The sequence below is a fragment of the Patagioenas fasciata genome, chromosome 3 (genome assembly GCF_037038585.1).
Source record: "Patagioenas fasciata isolate bPatFas1 chromosome 3, bPatFas1.hap1, whole genome shotgun sequence".
Taxonomy (NCBI): Eukaryota; Metazoa; Chordata; class Aves; order Columbiformes; family Columbidae; genus Patagioenas; species Patagioenas fasciata.
The window spans coordinates 125,292,647-125,316,081 of NC_092522.1; the positions used below are offsets into that span (position 1 = coordinate 125,292,647).

The window sequence follows — 23,435 nt, forward strand, 5'->3', positions numbered from 1 at the left end:
GGGGTCTCCATCCCGGAGCCCCATGTCGTGGTCCCGGGCAGCGGCCGGAGCGGGGGGCTGGCCGGGGGACCCAGCGGGGCTCGGCTCCACCGGCCCGCGGGCGCCGGGCGCGGGGCCGCGGGAGGGGCGGGGCCGCGGTGCCCTAGGGGTCCCGGTCCCGCTCCGGCGGTCCCGGCTCCGGGCGGGGCGGGGCCGCGGGGGCCGCCGGGAGCCTCGTGCGGCCGCGTCCCGTCCCGGCAGCCCCCGCGAGCCGGCCCGCCCGGCGCGGGGAGATGGCGGCGGGCGCGGAGGAGCGGCGCGGAGCCTGGGGCGCGGCGGGCGCCGAGCGCGGCCCCGGCCCCGGCCCGCTGGGCTCGCTGCTCAGCCGGCTGCCCCTGGGCCCGGCCCCGCGGCGCCGAACCGCCAGCCAGTGCCAGCCCGAGCCGCCGCTGCTGCGCACCAGCAAGCGGACCATCTACACCGCCGGGCGGCCGCCCTGGTACAGCGAGACCGGCGCGCCCGTGGACGAGGCCTTCGTCATCGGTGAGCGGCGGAGCCGGGAGGGATGGAGTCGGGACCGGGGAGGCGATGGAGCCGGGGCTGGAGAGGGGATGGAGCCGGGGCCGGGCAGGGGATGGAACCGGGGCCGGGGAGGCGATGGAGCCGGGGCCGGGCAGGGGATGGAGCCGGGGCCGGGGAGGCGATGGAGCCGGGGCCGGGCAGGGGATGGAGCCGGGGCCGGGCAGGGGATGGAGCCGAGGCCGGGCAGGGGATGGAGCCGGGGCCGGGCAGGGGATGGAGCCGGGGCTGGAGAGGGATGGAGCCGGGGCCGGGCAGGGGATGGAGCCGAGGCCGGGGAGGCGATGGAGCCGGGGTCGGGCAGGGGATGGAGCCGCGGCTTGGGAGGGATGGAGCTGGAGAGAGGAGGGTTGGAACCTGAACAGTGGAAAGCATGGGGCCGGGGCTGAGGAGGGAAAGGGATGGGACCAGGCTGGGGACATGGAGAAGCCGAGGCTGGGTCGTGGCCACCGCGGTGCCACCACCCGCTTCCCCCAGGCCTGTGCGGCGGCAGCGCCTCTGGCAAGACAACCGTGGCCACACGGATCATCGAGGCGCTGGATGTGCCCTGGGTCGTGCTGCTCTCCATGGACTCCTTCTACAAGGTGAGGATGGGGGGCAGCGTGGTGCTGGCGGTGATGGGGGCCGTGAGCCGGGGGGCTGGCACGGTGCTGAGCAGTGACGGTGCTGTGGGTTGGGGTCCGGTGTGGCACTGAGCGGTGCCGGTGCCCGCAGGTGCTGGACGAGGGGCAGCAGGCGCTGGCCGCCCGCAGCGACTACAACTTTGACCACCCCGACGCCTTCGACTTCGAGCTGCTCGTCAGCGTCCTCCGCAAGCTCAAGAAGGGCAAGAGCGTGAAGGTGCCGGTGTACGACTTCACCACGCACAGCCGCCGCCGCGAGTGGGTGGGTGCCGCAGGGGAGCCGGGCTGGGCGCCGGGGGGAACCCCTGGGAAGGGACAGGGGGGACACACTTGTGGGGCAGGAGCAGAGAGTGTGGGCACTGTGGGGCGTAGCGGGGCAAAGGGAGGGAGGGGCTGAGGACCATTGGGTATGGGGGTAACTCTGGGGGAAGCGGGGGTGTGGGGATGGGGAGGGAGCGCGGGGACATGGAAGCAGGGGTTAGCGCGGGGTTTGGGGACAGGCTGCAGTGTAGAGGAGGAGCACAGGGAGGTGGGGGCTAGGGGAGGGCGCTGGGAAGAGGTTTGGGGTTCTGGAGCAAAGCTTGGGGTTCTGGAGCAAAGCTTGGGGTTCTGGAGCAAAGCTTGGGGTTCTGGGTTGGTGCTGGGCTGGGGTATTGAGTGCAGGGTGAGGGTTAAGGGCCCTTAAAGGTTGGGTGAGGTGGGACGGTTATGGGGAGTCCCAGCCACGGGGGGCTGTGTGTGCCAAGCATTGGTGTTGCTGCAGTATGTGCAAGGGGGACAGGATGAGTTCTGCTCTTATCTGCCTGCAGAAAACGGTGTATGGAGCCAACGTCATCGTGTTTGAAGGGATACTGGCTTTTGCAAACAAGGAGTTGCTGAAGGTATTGCTGCCTGATGCGGCCGGTGGCCCATCTCGGTGCATGGCGTGGGAGGAGGCGCACGGAGCTGCGCTGCGGGTGACGGGGATGCTGTCCTGGCCCAGCCCTCGCCACTGCTGGGGGCTGCAGATGGGGGGTCACCCGCTGCTTGCTGTCAGAGCACCTCAGTGTCAGAGGGTTTGGGGGTCAGTGCTGGGTGCCATCACTGCGGGGCTCATTGCTGGCCAGGCCGTGGGTGCAGGGAGCGAGTCAGGGCTGCCGAGGGGGTGCTCACCCCTCCCAGTTTTCCAGCTCCTGGACATGAAAGTGTTTGTGGACACGGACTCCGACATCCGGTTGGTGCGGCGGCTGCAACGTGACATCATGGAGCGTGGGCGCGACATCGTGGGCGTCATCAAGCAGTACCAGAAGTTCGTGAAGCCAGCCTTCGAGCAGTACATCGAGCCCACCGTGCAGGTGGCCGACATCGTGGTGCCGCGGGGTGAGGCTGTGCCGGGTTTGCCGGCCCTGACTTGAGTGTCGGCAGTGGGTGTCCTGTGCCGGGCTCGGCTCGGCGCTGTCTAACCCAGCTTCTCCGCTCTCCCATCAGGTGGGGAGAACTCGGTGGCCCTGGACCTCATCGTGCAGCACGTGCACAGCCAGCTGGAGAAGGTGAGGGGCGCTGGATGCTGCTGCTGGCCGGGCGAGGAGGAGGAGGGTTCTGTGTGCAGAGGGGAGGGTGCAGCTGCTCACAGCCCCGTGCTCCTGGGCACCCCGAGGGGCTCATTGTCACCCCTCACTTTACAAAAGTGCAGCTCTTGGGGCAGACAGAGCCGTGAGATGGGGTGTGGGGAGACAGAGGTGGATCTGGGCGCAGTGCCTGCCCCTGCAATGACACCTGGCCTTGTTCACCTGCTGTCCCCTCTGTCCCAGTCAGCTCTTCCCATTCCAGCTGTCCCCACCCCGCTCACCACTGGCTGCCCCCCAGCAGCCCACCCTTGCTGCGCCCAGCCGTGGTTTAGCCCAGGAGATGGGCTGGGAGCTGGCCCGGGGCTGCCGGTGGCTGTGCCAGGCCGGTGCAGTGACTGCGTGTCCTCTCTTTCCCCTTGTGCCGCTCGCGATGACTCTGCTGTGCCACCCAGCGCGAGATCACTGTCAGGTACGTGGGGATGTGACAGCACAGAGGGGCTGGTGCTGGGCTGGGGGGGCAGCCAGCAGCCTCTCCTGCCCGAGTTCTGCCAGCACCCGCTCCTGCCCGAGTCCTGCTTCTCTGTCCATGTCGGCCAGAGCTTTGCAGGAACACCTCACCGTAGTTTCTCCTCCTCGGCTGCTGCGGTGGCTGCCCCCCCATGTAGCTCCTTGAGGGTTGTCTCACCATGACCAGTACAGCTCGTGTACTGGCTCCCTGTGCTGTTCCTGTCCCTCTCTGAGCTCAGTTTGTGTCCTGAATGTGGAGCGCATCCACCACAAGTCCCCCAGGCTGCTCCTTTCTGTGGGAGCAGTGCCCTGGACAGCCCTCTCGTTCCAGGGGACACCACACAGACAGCCCCGCTGGGATGGTCCTCGTGCCCCAGTGTGACCCAGCCTCTCAGTTCCAGGGCACGTAGCCAGATCTTGCCCATGCAGAGCTGCTGCTCCCGGTGCTGGCAGCACCTGGTGTGCGCAGGGGCTGCTGCGGTTTGTGGTTGGGGGAGGTTTGCCCCAGTTTCATGGGATGCTGCTGCTTTAGGATCTCGTACCTGGTACCAGACGTGGGGCTTTCCCGAGGATCGGGGCAGGGAAGCCAAGCACTTTCTGGTGTCCAGCCCATGCAGTGGGTTCTCCGGGAGGAGGTCAGGGGACACATCCTGCTCCGGGGGCTCCAGCGCGGCGGCTCTGTGCATGTGCCGTGCTGCTCTGACCGCTGCTTCCTGGTTGCAGGGCAGCTCTGGCCTCTGCCCACCAGGGGCAGCCACTGCCGAAGACGCTGAGCGTGCTGGAGAACACACCGCAGGTGCGAGGCATGCACACCATCATCAGGTGGGTCCCGGCCTCCCTCGGGGTTTCTTCCGTGCCCCTCACAGAGGGGCTGGTCTGTACAATCATACTACGAACCCCAGTGTTGGTTTCCCTCCTCTGCCTTTAGGGCTTCAGACGCAGGTGTTTCGTCGGAGCAGGACTGCTCTGGCCTACAGATGCTTTTTTGGTGGCAAGACCTTGGCACATCTGCCTGGGGTGACTTTTGAGCCACAGGAGGGCTTTTCTTACCATGAGAGGAGCTGCTTAGCTCTCTCTGAGCTGGAGCACAGCCCAGGAGCTGGTGGCACGGGGTGAGGCGGCCTTGCTGTCCCCGTCCCGAGGCACTTGGCTTTACAGCCAGCTGGCAGAAGGGACCAAGGCTGCTGTGTCCAGGCTTTGCCACTCGCTTTGTCTTTTCATTCCCTGGCAGCGCTCCCTTTTTCCCTGGTGACAGCAGCGTTAGTGTAGGGTCAACTTTGGAGGAGATGTGACAACGTCCCTCCAGTATCTTCTTCCTTTAGTGCTTTGGCAGCAGCTTCTTCACGGCCTGAGCAGATTTCTTGAGCTCATCCGCTGTTGGTGCTCTGTGGTCAATGAAGGCAGATGCTGGAGGAACAGCCCTCTAGAGGCTGAACGTTGTTTGCTCACAAAGCAGTTTTACCTTATCGGGGTCACGCAGGGAGAGAAGAATGCGAGTCTTTGTGTGCAGCCTGCCCCGTCTGAGCCGTCCCGTTACCTGCGGCTGTTCCCGCTCCCTCGGCAGAGCCAGCACCGTGCCGCTGCCGTGCGCTGCCCTCGGGGAACGAGAGCTGGATCCATCATCCTCCTTGAAGTCTGCGTCCCATTGCCGGCCAGGAATAGCCTGTTGTGCTTTCGTCTTCATGCCACAAGCGTCTAATAACCTTAATCTGCTTAGACTTAGGAGTTTGTTCCAGGGCGGGAGGGGATGACCCCGGCAGGCTGTGCCGGAGCCGGCGGTGCCGCGGAGCTGGGTCGGTGTAAGGACGCGGGCGGCAGGGCTGGGGAGGGCGGACTTTGCCTCTTCCAGATGGTAAATGAAAAATACCACGTTTATGAGGGGGCGTTGACTTGGCCTGTCAGCCACCCCCTCAAATCCTGACGCAGCCCGGGAACGCGCGGGGACTGCGGCAGCGCTGTCGCCGGCGTCTCGGAGCTGAGCAGCTCTCCCGGCAGAAAGGTCCTGTGTTTGGTGACAGCGAGGCAGCCGGTATTGCTGGGGCCTGCACGTGATACTTGGCGGCACCCGTGACTTCGGTGCGGTGTGGAATTGTTAACGCTCCTCACGTGTGACCCTCTGGGCTTCCTCTGCTCCAGAAACGCTGCTCCCTGCCTTTGGGGATAAAACACATGCCCTTTGCCAAGCTTCCCGCAGCCCTGCGCATGAACTTGCTGTGTCCTGGCAAATCTGATCTCTCATCTTCATCCCTTGCGGAGGGGGCTGTGTTCCCCCGGCGCTGCCTTTCAGGTGCCCTGGCACACCAAACCTTGTGGCTGTGCCAGAGCCGTGAGCCAGCTTTTCCCCTCCGCATCCCTCTGTCCGTCCTGCGGGTCGCAGCTGCTGGCAGCCAGCAGCGTTTCCCTGCTGCTCAGCACCGGAGGCTCCTCCGTGCTCCAGCGTCTGTCTGCGATGGCCCTGCTGGAACGTGGCGCTGTGGCAGCAGATGAGCGTCTCGCCGAGTGTAGTCGTGGCAGATCCAGGCTTGGCATCTCGGGGAGAAGTGGTTTCCAGAGGGATTTTCTGTTATTGCGGAGAGGCGGAAGCTGAAAAATAGTCCTGCACTAGAGCGGCTGAATGATTTTATTCATGATGGGCAGGGTAATAAGGGTATGAATTGTATCTTCCACCTTACAAGATGCTTTGATATCAGGTATAGATCTCCGAAGTCAATGGCAGATGTGCCAGGGAGGGTCAGTGGGACATGGGGCAAAGGTTCTTCCCCAGAGGTGCTGGACACTGAACAGGCTCCCAGGGAGGGGTCACGGCCCAACCTGACAGTGTTCAAGAAGAGACTGGACAGCGTCCTCAGACACACGGGGTGACCTGTGGGGTGTCCTGTGCAGGGACAGACGTTGGACTCCATGATCCTGTGGGTCCCTCCAGCTCAGGACACTCTGTGATTCTGTCCCACACGTCAGGACCCTGCAGCACCCAAACAGCCCTTCCTGCCCCAGCAGCCCGGAGGCACTTTGGGCTCCCTTTGCTGCAGGGGACAGCGGTTCCTTTCCACCTCTGCCACCGGGTGCCACCCACTGGGGAAGGTCGTGGGCCATCCCCTGGGCCACCTGCCCCTCCTGGCAAGTCCGCTCTGGCTGAGCCCTTGGACTTTGTGCTCTGGCAGGACACGTTGTCCTGCGCTGCAGCGCGTGGCTGTCGGTGCCTCGGCGACGGGCAGAGCAGCGTGTTCACAGAGTCCCAGAGTGTCGGGGGTTGGAGGGCCCTGGAAAGCTCACCCAGTGCAATCCCCCCGGAGCAGGAACACCCAGCTGAGGTTCCACAGGAAGGGGTCCAGGCGGGTTTGAATGTCTGCAGAGAAGGAGACTCCACAACCTCCCTGGGCAGCCTGGGCCAGTGTTCAGCACCGCGGGGAGGGTCCTCAGCTGCTGCTGGGGGGTGAGGGCTGCCCTCCCGTGCAGCGCCCCCTCCCTTCGCATCGCTTGCTTGTCCCCTAGGTGAGAAGTTTATTGGCATCTTCACCCCTGCACAAAAAGGGAGGCACACTGGGGCTTTCACTGGGGCTTTGGTGCAGGGACCGAGGATGTTCCTCCACCCCCAGGATGGCTACAGGGGAACCTGCCCCACAGCAGCACCGATGGGCCTGTCCCCCTGGGACAGGGGGTGAATGATGGCCTGACCATGGCAGAGCAGCCCCAGGACTGGTGGCCGCTGCACGGCTTGTCACCAGTGTCACTGCAAGAGGCCACTCATGATGCTGCACACCTGGAGCTCGGCCACGGCTTCCCCAAGCTGTGGAGGAGCATGGGGGAGAATTCCACCTGTGGGGGGATCCCACCCCTGGGGGAGCATGGGGTTGAATCCCACCTGTGGGCAAGCGTGGGGGTGAATTGCACCCACGGGGGAACTTGTGGGTGAATCCCACCCATGGGTGAATCCCACCCCTGGTGGAGCGTGGGGGTGAATCCCACCTGTGGGGGTGAATCCCACCCCTGGCAGCATGTGGGTGAATCCCACCCCTGGTGGAGCGTGGGGGTGAATCCCACCCGTGGGGGTGAATCCCACCCCTGGCAGTGTATGGGTGAATCCCACCCGTGGGGGTGAATCCCACCCCTGCAGTGTGTGGGTGAATCCCACCCGTGGGGGTGAATCCCACCCCTGCAGTGTGGGGGTGAATCCCACCCGTGGGGGTGAATCCCACCCCTGGCAGCATGTGGGTGAATCCCACCCGTGGGGGTGAATCCCACCCCTGCAGTGTGTGGGTGAATCCCACCCCTGCAGTGTGTGGGTGAATCCCACCCGTGGGGGTGAATCCCACCCCTGGCAGTGTGTGGGTGAATCCCCCGTGGGTGAGTGTGCGTGCTGACAGCCCGCACTGAAGAGCTCATTGCCCGGGCACCTGGTTCTTCCAGACCAGAACTGATGTTCTGACTTCTCGGGGGGTTCCCCGCTGTCCCTGGGCTTGCTGGAACTGTCCCCGTTGGCCGTGTGTTCCGCTCACCGCAGGGTTCGCAGGCAGGAGCTGCCCAGCTCCGGCTGCACAAACATCTCGGGATAGCGTTGACTGTTTATCCTCCTCCCCAGCGCTGTTGGCGGGGCTGTCTGTCATCGTGGCGTGATGTGAGAAGTGGCAGATGATGTCCTAAAATACAGAGTAAAAATATTCGGTATCCTTCTGCCTCTTCTGGACTCCTGCCAGTCCCACCTCTTCCATCTGGCAACTGGCAAATGTCTGTAGGGTTCCTTTGTTCCTCACGTTCTCCAGAAGACACCGGGGGTATGTGCAGGCTGCACTGCTGCAGACACTGGCCCAGGCAAGGAAACAGGTTTCCGCCCCATCTGGTTAAGCACAGTCCTTCGGTGTCCGGCTGCCTCCTGGTTATCACTTGGCCAGGTGGCCAGAAGCTTGTTCTTGATGGTTGTCCAGTAAAATGGCACTTGAATTACAATGTGCTGCTTACTCTTCTGCCAACGCAGCCACGGACCGCGAGGGGTATAGCGAGACATTGGTGAATTCATTGGTGATAACACCAGGTATTTCAGGCTCTGCCTGGCTCCTGGCAGGAGTTTGTCTCTACCTCGGTGCATAAATGGAGAGGAGGTGGGAACATGTGAGATGTTTTCCATTATGGGTTGAGATGTTTTCCGTTATGGGTGTCAGGTCGCCCAGCTGCTCTTGACCATGGTGCCATCCGGTCTCTTCCACCTTGCGGTGCCGCCAGAGCCGGCAGTCTGTCCCACCAGGGTCTGTCCTGCCGTGTCGGTGTCTGTCCGGCCATGCTGGGGTCTGTCCCGGGTGTGCTCGTGTTCCTCCCCGTGCTCCACCCATGCAAAACACTTGCTGCTCTCTCCCGAGCTGCCGTTGCCCCGAGAGCCGCTGGTGCTGCCCGACATTGTGCTGCTCCCCCCGTTGTGCTCCGGGCTCTTTCCGTGCGGTCAGCAGTTACATCCTAAACCTCCAGCCCTGCAAATCTCCGCGCGGGGGTTCAGCGGTGATCAGCGGTGGTGCTCAGCATGGGGACCGCGGCGCCTCCACGCTCACTTCTCTCTGCTCAGGGTCAGGCTGCGTGTCTGGATATTTTGCTCACCCCTCCATTTGCAGCTGGTTTATTCACTTGGCCGGCCTGCAGAGGCAGCTCTGAACTGTCCCTGTGTCCCCACGAGGATGGAGCAGACTCGCATGGCATCTTTTCACTATCCCATCCCAGTGACCCGCTGCAGGCTTCATGTCCGCTTTGCAGGGGAATCCAACACGTTTCTTGACCGTGTGCTCCTTTCTAGGCAATGCCCCAGCTCTGTGTTGCACTGATGATCAATAATTGTTCGCACCGGCTGCTCTGTCCGTGCCGGCCGCTTTCTGGAGCGTGGGGGCTCTGCTCTCGTCTCACACGCGTCCTCCCTCAACAGGAACAAGGACACGACCAGGGACGAATTCATCTTCTACTCCAAGCGCCTGATGAGGCTGTTGATTGAACATGCCCTCTCCTTCCTGCCGCTGAAGGTGAGCGACCGCCCCTCGGGTACGGCCCCGTCCCCCCTGCTGGCCCCGGGACAGGCAGGGCCTGGTCCATCCGCCCCCCTTCACCTCTCCTTTCTGCAGTCGGTCACTGTGGAGACGCCGCAGGGGACAATGTACGAAGGGAAGCGGTTCCACAGGCAGAGGGTGAGATGTCGTGCTGGGCCCTTTCTCCCCACAAACACATGGCTGCCCCATCACGGGCCGGTGGCTCCCAGGGTCTCTGCCTGTGCAGACGAGCTGCTCGGTGGGGCTTGTTCCCCCTCCCGCAGCACAAGGGCAAACACCGTGAGGCCTTGCCAGAGCCTGGGCAGCTCCCCAGAGAGGCAAACGTGTCCCCGTCCCTTCCCCAGATCACAGGCGTGTCCATCCTGCGCGCAGGGGAGACCATGGAGCAGGCGCTCACGGCCGTGTGCAAGGACATCCGCCTGGGCAAGATCCTCATCCAGACCAACCTGGACACGGGGGAGCCCGAGGTCAGCGGCCCCTCCTGCCCCGGCACGGAGCTGCTGGCACCGCAGGGTGGTCCCTCAGCTCTCCTTCCCTCCGCAGCTCCACTACCTGCGCCTGCCCAAGGAGATCAGCGAGGACTACGTCATCCTCATGGACAGCACCGTGTCCACCGGGGCCGCGGCCATGATGGCCGTGCGCGTGCTGCTGGTGAGGGCGGGGGCTGCGGGCGCTGGGGTGGGGTGCGGGGCTCTGCCGGCGCCGGCCGGGCTCTCACGGCTCGGCGTCCTGCAGGACCACGACGTGCAGGAGGACAGGATCTTCCTGCTGTCGCTGCTGATGGCGGAGATGGGGGTGCACTCCGTGGCCTACGCCTTTCCCCGCGTCCGCATCATCACCACCGCCGTGGACAAGAGGATCAACGAGGAGTTCCACATCATCCCAGGCATCGGTGAGGGCGGATGAGGGCACCGTCTGGGCCTCCAGCCCCTCACCCTGGGGTGCCCCACGGCCTCGCGGGGAGGGAACTGCAGTGGGGCCGGCGCTGCCATCGCCTCACTCTGTCCCCTCATCCTACAGGTAACTTTGGGGACAGATACTTTGGCACTGATGGCCCTTCTGCCTGGTGTGAGAGCGACGGCATGGACTGCTGAGCTGGCTGGCCATGGAGCCACCGGCCGGGCTGGCCCTGGGGCCGGCCCCTGCCCCCAGGAGGGGCTCCCTGTGCCCACCCCCCGGCACGATCCTGCCCGCAGGACGAGCCCCTCGCTGCCACCCTCTGCCTCACAGGAACAGCCACCGGCGGGGCCCATCGTCCCCTGCGAGGAGGGATGGCAGCCCACCGGAGTGGGGGGTGTTCTCACCCCCGAGACCCCTCTCTGCACCCCGGCTGGCTGCAGGACGGGGGGTGGTCTCCCCAAGGCGTGTGCCCGAGGGGCCGGTCACCCTCGTCCCTGGGGAGGAGGGGACGGGGTGCGGTGCCCTCCACGCTTCCTCCGGCCCTTGGCTGGGGGGCCGGGCAGGCTCCCTTGCTGGGATCTGTATTTATTCGTATTTATTTTGAGCAGCTGCCCAGCTGGCTCTCCGCGGGGCAGCCCAGCTACTTGAAAAACATCAGGGATTGGGGATCTCCTCAAGGAACCACCTTGTCCCCACCGATCTCACACTCCATCCCCTCCCTGTCCCCACGGGGAGCCCGAGCGGGCTCCGGGCTGGCACAGGGAGGGCAGGGGCTGCCTTGGCCCCCACCCCGTGCCCACAGGAGCGTTTGATATTCAAACGTTCTCCCGGTGCTGTCCCAGCTCTGCGGGGGCCATCCCCAGTGCCCAGCATCTCTGGGGGGGGTGAGGGGGCCGGGGCTGCCCCAAAACTGCTGCCCTTGTCGCTCAGGTTCTTTGAAGGGGCAGCAGCATCTTTGCCTCCCGCTCGGGGAACGGGAGCAGCAGCGGCTCCGGAGCGGGGTGGGGGTCCAGGGCCTGGCCCATGCCCCCCCTTGCCGGCTGCAGAGGATCCGCTGCCCCCTCCCCGCTGCCCCCGCTGCCTTGTTTTGTACCCAATAAAGGAGCAGCGCGACCCCTGGCTGCTGCCTCTGGGTGGGGACATGGATGGGCGGGGGACACTGCACAGCTACGGGGGTGTCACTGTGTGTGGGGGGAGTGGCAAGGATGACACTTCAAACTGGGGGGGTGTGCTGGAGATGTCACCGTGCATGTGGGATGGGGGTGTCACCGTGCATGTGGGGGTGTGTGCTGGGGTGTCACTGCAGGGCTGTGTGCTGGGGGTGTCACTGTGTGTGGGGTTGTGTGATAAGGGTGTCACCATGTGCATGTGGGAGTGGTAAGGGTGACGCTTCCTGCTGGGGGTGCCACCGTGTACCGGGTGTTCAGGGTGCGTGATTGGAGTGTCACCATGGGGGGGGCGGGGGGCGCCTGTCCCCGTGCGGGCTGTCCCCATGTGGGACTGTGACACGGCTGCCACCGCGTCCGGTGCGGCGGGGGGGCCGTTCGTGCCGGCGCGTGCGCAGAGCGGCGGGCAGGGCCTGGCCGGGGCGGTCGGTGCTGCGGGGCCGGGCCGGGGCGGTCGGTGCCGCGGGGCCGGGCCGGGGCGGTCGGTGCCGCCGTCCCGGGGCGCGGGCGCCATGGCGGAGGCCGGGCGGCCGCAGCGGAAGCTGTCCCGGGTCGGGGAGAGCCTGTACCGCGTCCTGGGGCTGCAGAAGGGCAGCTCCCCCGAGGAGATCAAGAAGGCCTATCGGTGCGGAGGGGCGCGGAGCGGGGCGCGGGGGGCAGGCGGCGGGGACTGCCCGGGGGGCGGTGCGGGGTGGGCACGGGGCGGCCCGTCCCACGGCCCGTGTCCCGCAGGAAGCTGGCGCTCAAGTACCACCCGGACAAGAACCCCGATGACCCGGAGGCCGCCGAGCGCTTCAAGGAGATCAACAGCGCCCACGCCACGCTGAGCGACCAGGAGAAGCGCCGGCTCTACGACCAGTACGGCTCGCTGGGGCTCTACGTGGCCGAGCAGTTCGGGGACGATGCCGTCAAGCACTATTTCCTCCTATCCAAGTGGTGGTTCCGGGTAAGCTGGGCGCTGCCCGCGCGGCGCGGGGCGGTGCGGGGACTGCGGGACGGCTCGGGTGGCTCACCGGGGCCGTCCCGTCCCGTCCCGTCCCCGCAGGCCCTGGCTCTGTGCTGCGGTGCCCTCACCTGCTGCTGCTGCTGCTGCTGCTGCTGCTTCTGCTGCGGGGTGTGCGGCCCGCCCAAGGAGGACGAGTCCTACAAGTACGTCGACCCCAAGGACCTGGAGGCGCAGATGCGCGCGGAGGACAGCGGTGAGTCGGGCTGAGGCCGCCTGGCTTTGTGGGGGGCTCCCCCCGTCTCGTCTTGCGTGGGGGTTGAAGCTCTGGCTTGGGGCTCAGACCTGACTTAGCTGTACCTGTTGCTTAACAGCCAGCCCTCAGTGTTTCCCATCCCGAGTGGGGCTGGTGGAGGGAGCCACCACACAGACCATGGGGATACCTTCTTCTTCCTCATTTCCCTTGGACAGGGGCTCCCTGAAGCCCCTGCAAGAGTCTGTGACCGAGAGACACTTGGGCCCTTGCCCTCTGGGACATGGAGTGTGTGACAGCAGCGTGTGCCAGGCTGGCTTCATTCCCTGGGTACTGGGCACACTGGTGCCTGTGGGGGCTGCCACTGGGTCCCTTTTGCAGGTTTCCGTGGGGTGGGCGACACTGCTGCATGGCTGTGTGCTGGTGAGAGGTTGGGAGAGGGGGAGCCTTCATGGGGTGTTGGGCCGTGCCAGATCCCTGCTCGCCGGCACCGTGGGACGGGGCTGAGCCGCTCACCTGCAGCTCTTGTTTTCCAGATCCACCCATTGTGGCACAGCCCCCACCAGCCGGCCCGGAGCCCTTGCCGTCTGTCAGCGCCAGGACCGATGCCTGAGGCTGACTGCAGTCCCTGCGGCTCCCTCAGGTCGCCGGGCAGGGATCCTCCGTTGGGACTGTCACTTTCCGGGACCCCCGTCGTGCCGCCTGTGTTGGCTCTCAAGCCTCAGGGTGGCTAGAATCTCAGGTTAATTTGGCCAGCATCGCTGCAGAGGCTGTTCTGCCCCTGCTCGAGCAGCTCCAGGGCAATGCCCTTGTCTCCCAGCACTGGTGGTGGGGGCGGCCCGAACCCCCCACTGCTGCGCCCCGTCCCCAGTGCCTGGCCCGCCGCGGTGCCCCTGTGTGGCACCGGCAGCCGGCCCGAGCGGGGACCTCTCCGGGCCAAGCTCTGCATCTCCCAAGAGGGAGCTGAGCGTTTCCAAGACCGTTAGCACTGTAACCTCCGGGGCTGGGCTGAGCCCGCTGCCCGCCCTCGCGGGGATCCTCCTGATGGGTGCTGGGTGCCAAACACTGCTTTTGGGATGGGGGTGACATCTGCTATGCCCCATCCCTCTCTGCCCTGCCATGGCCCCGGGGCACTGGCTGCACCCACGCTCACTGCTGGCAGGTTCCCTGCAGGGCTGGGCCCAGGACAGGCGCTTTCCTTGGGTTTGTACAGGTTTTATGGGCACCATTAAAGGATGAGAGGAGGGGAACGCGTTTCAGTGTGGTCTCTGTCTCAGCAGGGGCTGCCCGAATGCTCCGCAGCGGGACAGGCCTGTGCCTGGTGCTGCCTGCGCTGGGGGGCTGTGGGTCCCATGGGGGTGGTGGGATGGGTGGAATGTGGAGTAGAGGATTGTAGAATCATTTGGGTTGGAAGAGACCCTCAGGATCATCCTGTCCAGCCATAACGCGACCAACTCTAGAACCAAACCATGTCCCTGAGAACCTCGTCTAAATGCCTTTTAAACACCCCCAGGGATGGTGACTCCAGCACTGCCCTGGGCAGCCTGTTCCAATGCCCCACAGCCCTTTGGGGAAGAAATTGTTCCCCACATCCAACCTCAACCTCCCCTGGTGCAACTTGAGGCTGTGTCCTCTGCTCCTGGCGCTTGTTCCTGGGGAGCAGAGCCCGACCCCCCTGGCTCCAAGCTCCTTTCAGGCAGTTCAGAGATCAGAAGGTCTCCCCTCAGCTCCTGTTCTCCAGCTGAACCCCAGGTCCCTAAGCCACTCCTCATAAGACCTGTGCTGCAGTGGGGCCTCACTCACGCTCCTCACCAGTGGGTTGTGACTGGTCAGGGGTAGAGGTGAACATCAGAGAGGTGAACATCACTGTGTCCCCTGTCACCTTCCTGGGACAGGGCTGGCTCCCACACGGCTGTGCTTCCCCCATCGCTGCTGTGGTGCATGGGGCAGCAGCAGCCTGGCTGAGCACCCTGGTCCTGCTGGGGTGGCCGCAGGGCCTGTCCCCGCTCCTGCTGCTGACGTGCTGCGCAGCCCCGTCCTTGTCGCTGTGCTGTGTGCGGTGCGCCCGCGGGGAGCAGCTCACCTGGCCCTGGGGCTCTTCCCGGCCGCTGTTCTGGCTGAGGGCTCAGTGTGACGGTCCTGCTGTGAGGTGCTGCCCCTGGGCCCTGCGCCCTGCCTGGCCATGCTGCACGGCTCCTGCCCTGCTCTCTCGGGAGGTGTGGCAGAGCTGGACGGTGCCACCGCGTTGCAGGGGGCAGAGGGACAAAGGGGACGCAGTGATCCCTTGGCTCTTCTTTCCCGCTGCCCAGGCAGCAGCCTCTGTTTGCAGCTGCACAGGCTCTGTCTCACCCCCTAAATATAGCCAGAGTGTCGAGGTGAGCAGCAGGATGGGGATGTTCCTGGCACTGTCCCTCCCGGGCACCCTTCCACGCTGCTGTTTGGGGGGCTGGTGCTGGACGGGGTCCGTGGGGCCTGGGTGACCCTGGCCTGTGCCCACTGCCTGCGGGAGAGCCCGGCAGCTCTGCCCTGCCGGGCCCTGCTCCAGACCAGCTCTGCAGACCCCACAACCACCTGCCCCGGCCACCCAGGGTCCGGTGGGATGGGGTCCCAGCCCCTCGTCCTCCCCAGGCAGCAGGTGGTGGGGGAGCCCTGTGAAGCCCCTGAAGCGGCAGCACTGCTCATCCCGGGGGGAACGGGGCTCTGCACAGGCCAAGGGCTCAGGGGTGGTTTGGGATGGGATGGGATGGGATGGGCATGGGGGGAGGTCCCCCCAGGGGGGTGGTGTGTGCCTCAGCCCCTGCTGCCCCAGCCGCCTGCCCGAGCCCAGTTGGGCTGCTGGTCCTGTGGGTCAGCCTGTCCCCAGGGGGCGACTGGTTCCAGGGGATCAGCCAGTCCTGCGGGGTCATCCAGGCTCTGGGGGTCAGCCGGTCCCGGGGGGTCAGCCGGTGCCGGGGGTCAGCGAGGCCGCGTCGTGGGGCCGGGGGCGCCGGTGGGGCCCCGCTGAGCGCGGCGCCGTGACTCAGTGTCACCCGACGCCGCCGACAGCTGCGGCGGCCCCGGCGGGGCGGGGGCGGCTAAAATTAGCGCGGCGCTCAGCGGGGCCGAGGCCGGGGCCGGGGCAGAGCGGGCACCGGGCGGCCGGGGCCGGAGCCGGAGCGGGGCCGTGCTGGGCAGAGCCGGGCCGGGCCGGGCCGGGACCGCGGCGATGAACTTCGCGGTGGGGCTGAAGCCGCTGCTGGCGGAGGCGCGGAGCATGGAGAGCCTGGAGAAGCAGCTCATCTGCCCCATCTGCCTGGAGATGTTCACCAAGCCCGTGGTCATCCTGCCCTGCCAGCACAACCTCTGCCGCAAGTGCGCCAACGACGTCTTCCAGGTGCGCCCGCACCGGCCCGCGGCCGCCGGGGGGGGCTGGAGCCGGTCCCGGCCCCGGGACGAGCCGCCGGGACCCCGGGACGAGCCGCTCCCGGTGCGGTGGGGACTGCCCGGTCGCGTCGAGGGAGGGACTCGTGTCTGTGTCCGTGTCCGTGTCCGTGTCCATGCCCGTGCCCACGCGGGGGATTCGGGGCACACGGCCGCGGGGGGAGGGCCCCGCGGGGTCTCGGCGGCGGAGCCCTGGAGGGGGCTCCTGGGGGGCTGCGGGGGTTCCGCGGCCGTGACCCGCCGCCCCCCCAGGCCTCCAACCCGCTGTGGCAGTCGCGGGGCTCCAGCGCGGTCCCGTCGGGCGGCCGGTTCCGCTGCCCGTCGTGCCGCCACGAGGTGGTGCTGGACCGGCACGGCGTGTACGGGCTGCAGCGGAACCTGCTGGTGGAGAACATCATCGACATCTACAAGCAGGAGTCGGCCAGGTGCGGACACCCCACGGCGGCAGCGGGGACCCCACGGGGGAGCGAGCCCCGCGGGTGACAGGGATCCCACGACGGGGTGGGGGGGCTGCAAGCGCAGAGCTGGAGTCGGGAGCCCATCTGGACCGTGGGGTAACAGGGACCACGAGGGGCTGGGGGTGTCCCTGAAGGGCCAGGGATGTCCTTGGGGGCCAGGGGTGTCCCTGGGGTGTCCCTGGGGTGTCTCTGGGGTAGGGGATGTCCCTCGGGTCGGAGGCTTCCCGGGGGCCGGGGGTGTCCCTTAGGGGCCGCGAGTGTCCCTGGGGTCAGAGTTGTCCCTGGGGACCGTGGGTGTCCCTGGGGTCAGAGTTGTCCCTGGGGATGACGGGAGTGTCCCTGGGGTTAGGGGTGTCCCTGGCACCAAGGATGTCCCTGGAGTCCGTGGTGTCTCTGGGGCCAGGGGTGTCCCTGGGGTCAGGGGTGTCCCTGGCGCCAAGGGTGTCTCTGGGGTCCATGGTGTCTCTGGGGCCAGGGGTGTCCCTGGGGCCAGGGGTGTTCGTGGAGGCCGGGGGTGTCCCTGGGGTCCAGACCCACCAGTCCCCCCACAGGCCCCTGCACGCCAAGGCGGAGCAGCACCTCATGTGCGAGGAGCACGAGGACGAGCGGATCAACATCTACTGCCTGCGCTGCGAGGCGCCCACCTGCTCCCTCTGCAAGGTCTTCGGGGCGCACAAGGACTGCGAGGTCGCGCCACTGCCCGCCGTCTACCAGCGTCAGAAGGTGGGTGCCCTCGGAGGGGGATGTCGCAGGGGCTGGGGGGCTGCCCATCCAACCGGCCCTCACACCCATCCCATCCCCTCCCAGAGCGAGCTCAGTGATGGCATCGCCATGCTGGTGGCGGGGAACGACCGCATCCAGGCCATCATCACACAGATGGAGGAGATCTGCCACACCATCGAGGTGGGGGCCAGGGGGGCCTGGGGACTGCGCAGAGCCCTGAGGCCATGTGCCCATGGTGGGGACACGGCAGGACCGTGGCAGCCCCTGAGCCCGGCGCTCCTGCAGGAGAACGGCCGGCGGCAGAAGCAGCACCTGGGGCTGCGCTTCGACTCGCTGTACAGCATCCTGGAGGAGCGGAAGAAGGAGCTGCTGCAGAGCATCGCGCGGGAGCAGGAGGAGAAGGTGCAGCACGTGCGGGGCCTCATCCGCCAGTACGGAGACCACCTGGAGGCCTCCTCCAAGCTGGTGGAGTCAGCCATCCAGGCCATGGAGGAGCCCCAGATGGCCGTGTACCTGCAGGTCTGTGCTGGTGGGGCCATGGGGGTGCAGGGGGTCAGGACTCTCTGGGGAAATGGGGCTGTCCCCAGGCTGTCCTGGGGCACTGTGTGGGGTGACAGGTCCCTCCGGGGGTCTAGGACTGCCCCAGGGCTTTGTGGTGGGGCCGTGGGTCACTTGGGGGGCTGAGGCTGCCCCTCAGGGCTGGGGGAGGGGACTGTGGTCACTTTGAAGGATCTGGGACTGCCCCCGGGTTGTGCTGTGATGAGGGTGATGTCTGGTTGATGAGGTCTCAGGTCCCATTGCTCCATGGTGACATTGAACCCCCTGCTTTCCTCCACAGCACTCCAAGGAGCTACTGAAGAAGTGAGCGGGGCTGGGGAGCAGAGGGCTGGGCATGGGGGGCAGAGGGCTGGGGGCGCAGGAGCCGCGTGGGTGCTGGACGCTGGCAGCTCCCGGGGGGGTCTGCCTGCCCGCAGGATCATGGACATGTCCAAGGTGTCGATGAGCAGCCGCCCAGAGCCCGGCTACGAGAACATGGACCACTTCTCCATCAACGTGGACTATGTGGCTGAGATGCTGAGGACCATCGAGTTCCAGACAGGTGCGGTGCTGGGACAAGCGCTGTCGTGCCCTGGGGGGTCCCCAGGCCTGCCCGGGGTGCCCAGCCCTCGCACAGGCAGAGCCCCACCACCACTTCATGTCCTGCGTGGATCTGCATCCCCTTTGCACCAGAATGGGACATGTGGCCCCTCGTCTGCTGCCCTGTGGGGTCAGGCCTGCCCCATGTCCCCTCTGGCTCACGTCCTGCTGTGTCACGTGTCCCCCCACCCCGCGGGGTATCCCCAGGCTGAGGGGAGAGAGCCCTGGCTGACCTGTCCCCCGATCCGCAGAGCCGCTGGGTGAGGACGACGGGGACGGACCCGGGGACGGCAGCGAGGCCGCAGGGGAGGAGGAGCGGCTGGACAGCCTGGAGGCGCCCGAAGCCGTGGAAGGTGAGACCCCGACGGGCCGTGCTGTGTCGTGCTGTGCTGTGCCTTGCTGTGCCGTGCTGTGCCATGCTGTGCTATGCCGTGCTGTGCTGTGCCTTGCTGTGCCTCGCTGTGCCGTGCTGTGCTATGCCGTGCTGTGCTGTGCCTTGCTGTGCCTCGCTGTGCCGTGCTGTGCTATGCCGTGCTGTGCTGTGCCTTGCTGTGCCTCGCTGTGCCGTGCTGTGCTATGCCGTGCTGTGCTGTGCCTTGCTGTGCCTCGCTGTGCCGTGCTGTGCTATGCCGTGCTGTGCTGTGCCTTGCTATGCTATGCTGTGCCCTACCATGCCATCCTGTGCTGTGCTGTGCCGTACCACGCTGTGCCATGTCATGCTGTGCCGTGCCATGCTGTGCCTTACCATGCTATGCCGTGCCTCTGCCATGCTGTGCCATGCTGTGCCCTACCATGCTGTGCCATGCTGTGCCATGCTGTGCCATGCTGTGCCCTACCATGCTGTGCCGTGCTGTGCCGTGCTGTGCCATGCTGTGCCCTACCATGCTGTGCCATGCTGTGCCATGCTGTACCGTGCTGTGCCCTACCATGCTGTGCCGTGCTGTGCCGTGCTGTGCCATGCTGTGCCCTACCATGCTGTGCCGTACTGTGCCATGCTGTGCCCTACCATGCTGTGCCGTGCTGTGCCATTCTGTGCCGTGCCATGCTGTGCCGTGCTGTGCCTGGCTGCTGCGCTTGTCCCCATGGCTTCAATTGCAGTGCAGGGGGCTGGGGCTGCCGTGCCCGCGGGGGAGGCCGTGCCGTGACCAGCCCTGTGTCTGTGTGGCTGCGCTGTGGTCGCCTGTGGCTGCGCGGGTCCTGCAGCGTGCCGGGTGTCCCTGTCTCCAGCTTGTCGCTTGCTTTCCCCTGCAGATGTGGGGCCGAGGCAGAAGCCAGCGAGCTCCCCCCATGGTGAGACCCTCAACGGGATGGGGATGGGGCCAGGCCATGGGGCAGAGGAGGCACCTCCTGGGGACAGAAGGGGGAGCGGATGGGATGTTTGGGGGGGTTCACACCTCGGGGCACCCAGACCCTCCCTGCGTCCCAGCCTGCAGGGGCTGGGGGGGTCTGCACCACACGGTGCTGAGCCCTCCTTCCCACACAGGTCAGCACTGAGCCAGTGCCGTGGGAAAGCACTGGACCCCTGCCTATCGCTGTTCCGGCCCCCCCGGCGAGCCCCTGCCCCTGTGATTCCCCAAACGCTGGAGCTGCTCCTGTTGGACATTAAACCCCGTGTGAGGATGTTGTCTCCAGTGTGGTGTGTGGGCTGGGGTGGGCATGGGGGCTGCCCCCCACAGCTCTGTGCCGGTTCCACGGGGTCCAGCCGGGGTGCAGGCCCAGCCCCCTCACCCCAGCAGTGCCCCGGACCCCCGTGAGTGGTGGTTCCCAGGGAGCCCCGGTGCAGCTCAGCTCCGGCAGCCAGGGCAGCAGCTCTGCCCCCTGCCCACATCCCTGCCCGCATCCCTGCCCACCTCCCTGCCCGCATTCCTGCCCGCATCCCTGCCTGTATCCCTGCCCTCATCCCTGCCCGTATCCCTGCCCACATCCCTGCCCGCATCCCTGCCCGCATCCCTGCCCTCATCCCTGCCTGTATCCCTGCCCACATCCCTACCCACATTCCTGCCCTCACCCCTGCCTGTATCCCTGCCCTCATCACTGCCTGCATCCCTGCCCGCATCCGTGCCTGTATCCCTGCCCGCATCCCTGCCAGCATCCCTGCCCACATCCCTGCCTGTATCCCTGCCTGCATCCCTGCCTGCATCCCTGCCCGCATCCCTGCCCGCATCCCTGCCTGCATCCCTGCCCTCATCCCTGCCCGCATCCATGCCTGTATCTCTGCCCGCATCCCTGCCTGCATCCCTGCCCTCATCTCTGCCTGTATCCCTGTCTGCATCCCTGCCCGCATCCCTGCCCGCATCCCTGCCCTCATCCCTGCCTGTATCCCTGCCCTCATCCCTGCCCGCATCCCTGCCCTCATCCCTGCCTGTATCCCTGCCCGCATCCCTGCCTGGACCTGCCCCCCCCCAGCCCCGCCAGCCCCCCCGCTGCGCCGGACACCGTCTGGGCAGCACCGTCCCCCGAGCACACCAAGCAAACAGTGCTGGATGAGCTGGCTGAGTACACAGCCTGGAGCCGCCGTCGGTGCCGTGTCGAGGCCCGCGCCCCCCGTGCCGCTGGCCGAGCCCCCCGGGAGCGCCGCGGCAGCGCCGGCTGCGTCACCCGCCTTGTCCCGCGCCACCGTGGCGTCAGGGCTGATGCGGCGGATGATGTGCATGGCGAGGGGCTCCTCGTGGGGCCGAGGCTGGGGGTGGGCAGGTCCCCTAGGGCTGGGGCACTGCGCGGGTGTCTCCAGCTGCCACCTCCGCTGTCCCTGCAAGGGGCAGCAAGAGCCCCCCAGTACCCAGCAGACCCGCGCACCCCACACCGAGCTGGTCAGAGTCTGGGGTGCAGGACGGGCCCCCAGGGGCACCAGCGTGTGGCAGGTCCTGGTGACCCCAGCGCTGGGCCAGCAGCTGGGCCCCAGTGGGGTGTCCAGAAGCTGGGGGTGCCCCAGCAGTCAAAGAGACCCCCATGTCTGGGCTGTGCCAGCAGGACCCTTCCCCTGCTGCCGCTGGTTCCTGGTCCAGGCTGGGTCCCCTGGAGCAGACAGGGAGGGACACTTGGCCAGGCAAGGGACACAGTGGGGACAGGAGCTGGGGGAGAGGACACCCCACAGGTGCTTTATGGCGTGTGGAGATGTGGGGCCAGCCTGCTCTGCAGGGCGCAGGGACAGTGTAGGAACTGGTGACACAAGTTGGGGCAGGGGAAATTCCCACTGGGTGTGAGGGAACCTCCTGGGAACAGGGCACCCATTAAAAAGAGGTTGGGGGTTCTACGGCAGCTCCCCAGCGTGACCCTGCTTGGGGAGGGTGGGAGGACAAGAGGGACCAGTGCAGCAGCTGAACCCACCACGGTGTGACACCGCAGGTGCCATGGGGCAGGACACGCCACCACCACCCTCCTCCATGGGACGTCCCCTGCAGGGGACACGGCCCGGTGCTGGTCCCTCCCCACGGCCCCACGCTGAGCTCGCTGTAGCTGTGGGTCAGGCTCTGCCTGCTCAGGCAGGGCTTTGCCTTGGTCCTTGCGATGTCCCCGCTGGTGGCAGCTCTGCCCTCCAGCAGTAACTGGTCCCTGTGGATTTGTTGATGTCCGTGAACTTGGGGATCTGGTGTTATCTGTGAACGTGAGTGAGTGCCACCCCCCTGCCCCGAAAGCGGGTGACCCCGGTGGGGTGCCCTGTGGCGCTCACTGGCCACCAGCCCCCGGCACAGCACTGCACCCACCCGTGTCCACCGACCAGACCCCACGGCCCAGCATGGGGACACGTGCTCAGCCCTGGTTGGGGACAGGCCAGGGGACATCGCTGCTCTCCCGTGTCCCTGCGCCAATGCTGCTGTGGGGATGGACCCTGTGGCCCAGCCGGTCATTGTCAGCTCCTTCACGTGCCAGAAACGCCCCCTGGGAGGGCTCGCGTGGTCCCTGGGGACCGAGGGGAGGCTGGATGTCTTCTCCATCTCTGCCCCTGCCCTTTGGGGCCATTTGGGGGTGCGACATTTGCCCTTCTCCACCACTCAGGGACGTTCCCCTCTCCCCATCACCTTCCAGAGATGATGATGAGCGGATCACAGGGACCTCAGCAGCCTCTGGGCACCCTTGGGCACCACTCTTGGGGGCTGGGATGTCTCGGGAGACCCCCAGCTTGGTTCCCCTCTATTTTGGGTAGTTTTCTTTCTTGAGTCCCATCTCCACACGCTTGCCACCTGTCCCTGCCCTCCCCAGCCCCAGCCTGTCCTTGAGCAGCCCATGACCACACTGGGTGGGCTGGACGTTCACCTTGACCGATCGCTGGCTGCCTGACACCCTCCATGCACAACCAGACAAGGTTTGAAAATTCCTCCTTTGTCGTCTGTTCTTCTGTGCGGTTGTGTCCCCCGCTCCCTGTGCTGGATCTCCACCATGGGTTCCCAGTGTCTCCAGGCCACCGCCCAGGACATCTGTGTCTCTCCAAGTCCTGGTGGGCAGCTCTACCTTCCAGTGCTCCTGGGTTTTGGGGACCCATCTGGAGCAGAACCTGCTGAGGGACATGAAGGGTAAGAGCTACAAATGACTCTGGTGACACCAAGCTGGAGAGGAGATGGCGATGTGCCCTCTCAGTGGAGGGGTCAGTGGCACCATGGGCTGTGCGGGGGGAGCACTGGTAGTGTGGGGAGGTCGTGTCTGCAGAGCCCAGGTTGAGGGCAAGTGCAGAGTCCAACATCTGGACAGGAACAACCCCAGGTTCCAGCATAAGTTGGGGAATGAGGTGTTGGAGAGCAGTGTAGGGAAAGGGACCTGGGGGTCCTGGGGACAGCAGGGTGACCATGAGCCAGCACTGGGCCCTTGTGGCCAGGAAGCCAATGGGACCTGGGGTGGGTTAGAAGGGGGTGGTCAGTAGGTCAGAGAGGTTCTCCTGCCCCTCTGCTCTGCCCTGGGGAGACCACACCTGGAATATTGTGTCCAGCTGTGGCCCCTCAGCTCCAGAAGGACAGGGAACTGCTGCAGAGAGTCCAGCGCAGCCACCAAGATGCTGAAGGGAGTGGAGCATCTCCCGTGTGAGGAAAGGCTGAGGGAGCTGGGGCTCTGGAGCTGGAGAAGAGGAGACTGAGGGGGGACTCATTCCTGGGGATCAATATGGAAAGGGGCAGTGTCAGGAGGATGGAGCCAGGCTCTTCTCGGTGACAACCAGTGACAGGACAAGGGGCAATGGGTGCAAACTGGAA

General features: G+C 66.1%; 3 protein-coding genes across 5 annotated transcripts; all 3 read left to right on the forward strand.

The window, feature by feature from the left end:
* Positions 1 to 250: 250 nt before the first annotated feature.
* Positions 251 to 11,268, forward strand: LOC136099468 (uridine-cytidine kinase-like 1). Its single transcript, XM_065833716.2, has 14 exons — positions 251 to 522; positions 1,036 to 1,142; positions 1,273 to 1,443; positions 1,991 to 2,062; positions 2,351 to 2,540; positions 2,649 to 2,710; positions 3,181 to 3,197; positions 3,959 to 4,057; positions 9,138 to 9,231; positions 9,331 to 9,393; positions 9,600 to 9,722; positions 9,799 to 9,906; positions 9,991 to 10,147; positions 10,276 to 11,268. Exons 1-14 carry the CDS (start codon positions 273 to 275, stop codon positions 10,347 to 10,349), a joined length of 1,587 nt encoding a protein of 528 aa, XP_065689788.1. The 5' UTR covers positions 251 to 272; the 3' UTR covers positions 10,350 to 11,268.
* Positions 11,269 to 11,625: 357 nt separating this feature from the next.
* Positions 11,626 to 13,767, forward strand: DNAJC5G (DnaJ heat shock protein family (Hsp40) member C5 gamma). Of its 2 annotated transcripts, XM_071807249.1 has the most exons (5): positions 11,633 to 11,946; positions 12,054 to 12,267; positions 12,367 to 12,520; positions 12,899 to 12,940; positions 13,054 to 13,767. In XM_071807249.1, exons 1-5 carry the CDS (start codon positions 11,648 to 11,650, stop codon positions 13,128 to 13,130), a joined length of 786 nt encoding a protein of 261 aa, XP_071663350.1. In that variant the 5' UTR covers positions 11,633 to 11,647; the 3' UTR covers positions 13,131 to 13,767. The 2 variants fall into 2 exon arrangements, with proteins under 2 accessions (XP_065689798.2, XP_071663350.1); XM_065833726.2 differs by lacking the exon at positions 12,899 to 12,940 and having other exon boundaries at positions 11,626 to 11,946.
* Positions 13,768 to 15,629: 1,862 nt separating this feature from the next.
* On the forward strand, positions 15,630 to 19,875 carry TRIM54 (tripartite motif containing 54). 2 transcript variants are annotated; one of them, XM_065833718.2, is made up of 10 exons: positions 15,630 to 15,890; positions 16,190 to 16,362; positions 16,947 to 17,118; positions 17,203 to 17,298; positions 17,404 to 17,637; positions 17,957 to 17,979; positions 18,093 to 18,217; positions 18,507 to 18,608; positions 19,507 to 19,545; positions 19,739 to 19,875. In XM_065833718.2, the coding sequence occupies exons 1-10, from the start codon at positions 15,723 to 15,725 to the stop codon at positions 19,747 to 19,749; spliced, it is 1,143 nt and encodes a 380-aa protein (XP_065689790.1). In that variant the 5' UTR covers positions 15,630 to 15,722; the 3' UTR covers positions 19,750 to 19,875. The 2 variants fall into 2 exon arrangements, with proteins under 2 accessions (XP_065689790.1, XP_065689789.1); XM_065833717.2 differs by having other exon boundaries at positions 16,947 to 17,298.
* Positions 19,876 to 23,435: the final 3,560 nt, after the last annotated feature.

Bases quoted from the DNA above. Each gene is read 5' to 3' on its own strand.
- LOC136099468 (XM_065833716.2), top strand. From the start codon at position 273: ATGGCGGCGGGCGCGGAGGAGCGGCGCGGAGCCTGGGGCGCGGCGGGC. The intron at 523-1,035 runs GTGAGCGGCGGA...CGCTTCCCCCAG, and splicing joins GGACGAGGCCTTCGTCATCG to GCCTGTGCGGCGGCAGCGCC. The intron at 9,907-9,990 runs GTGAGGGCGGGG...GGCGTCCTGCAG, and splicing joins TGGCCGTGCGCGTGCTGCTG to GACCACGACGTGCAGGAGGA.
- DNAJC5G (XM_071807249.1), top strand. From the start codon at position 11,648: ATGTGGGACTGTGACACGGCTGCCACCGCGTCCGGTGCGGCGGGGGGG. The intron at 12,268-12,366 runs GTAAGCTGGGCG...CCGTCCCCGCAG, and splicing joins TATCCAAGTGGTGGTTCCGG to GCCCTGGCTCTGTGCTGCGG. The intron at 12,941-13,053 runs GTGAGAGGTTGG...CTTGTTTTCCAG, and splicing joins TGCTGCATGGCTGTGTGCTG to ATCCACCCATTGTGGCACAG.
- TRIM54 (XM_065833717.2), top strand. From the start codon at position 15,723: ATGAACTTCGCGGTGGGGCTGAAGCCGCTGCTGGCGGAGGCGCGGAGC. The intron at 17,299-17,403 runs GTGGGGGCCAGG...GCGCTCCTGCAG, and splicing joins AGATCTGCCACACCATCGAG to GAGAACGGCCGGCGGCAGAA. The intron at 18,609-19,506 runs GTGAGACCCCGA...TTTCCCCTGCAG, and splicing joins GGCGCCCGAAGCCGTGGAAG to ATGTGGGGCCGAGGCAGAAG.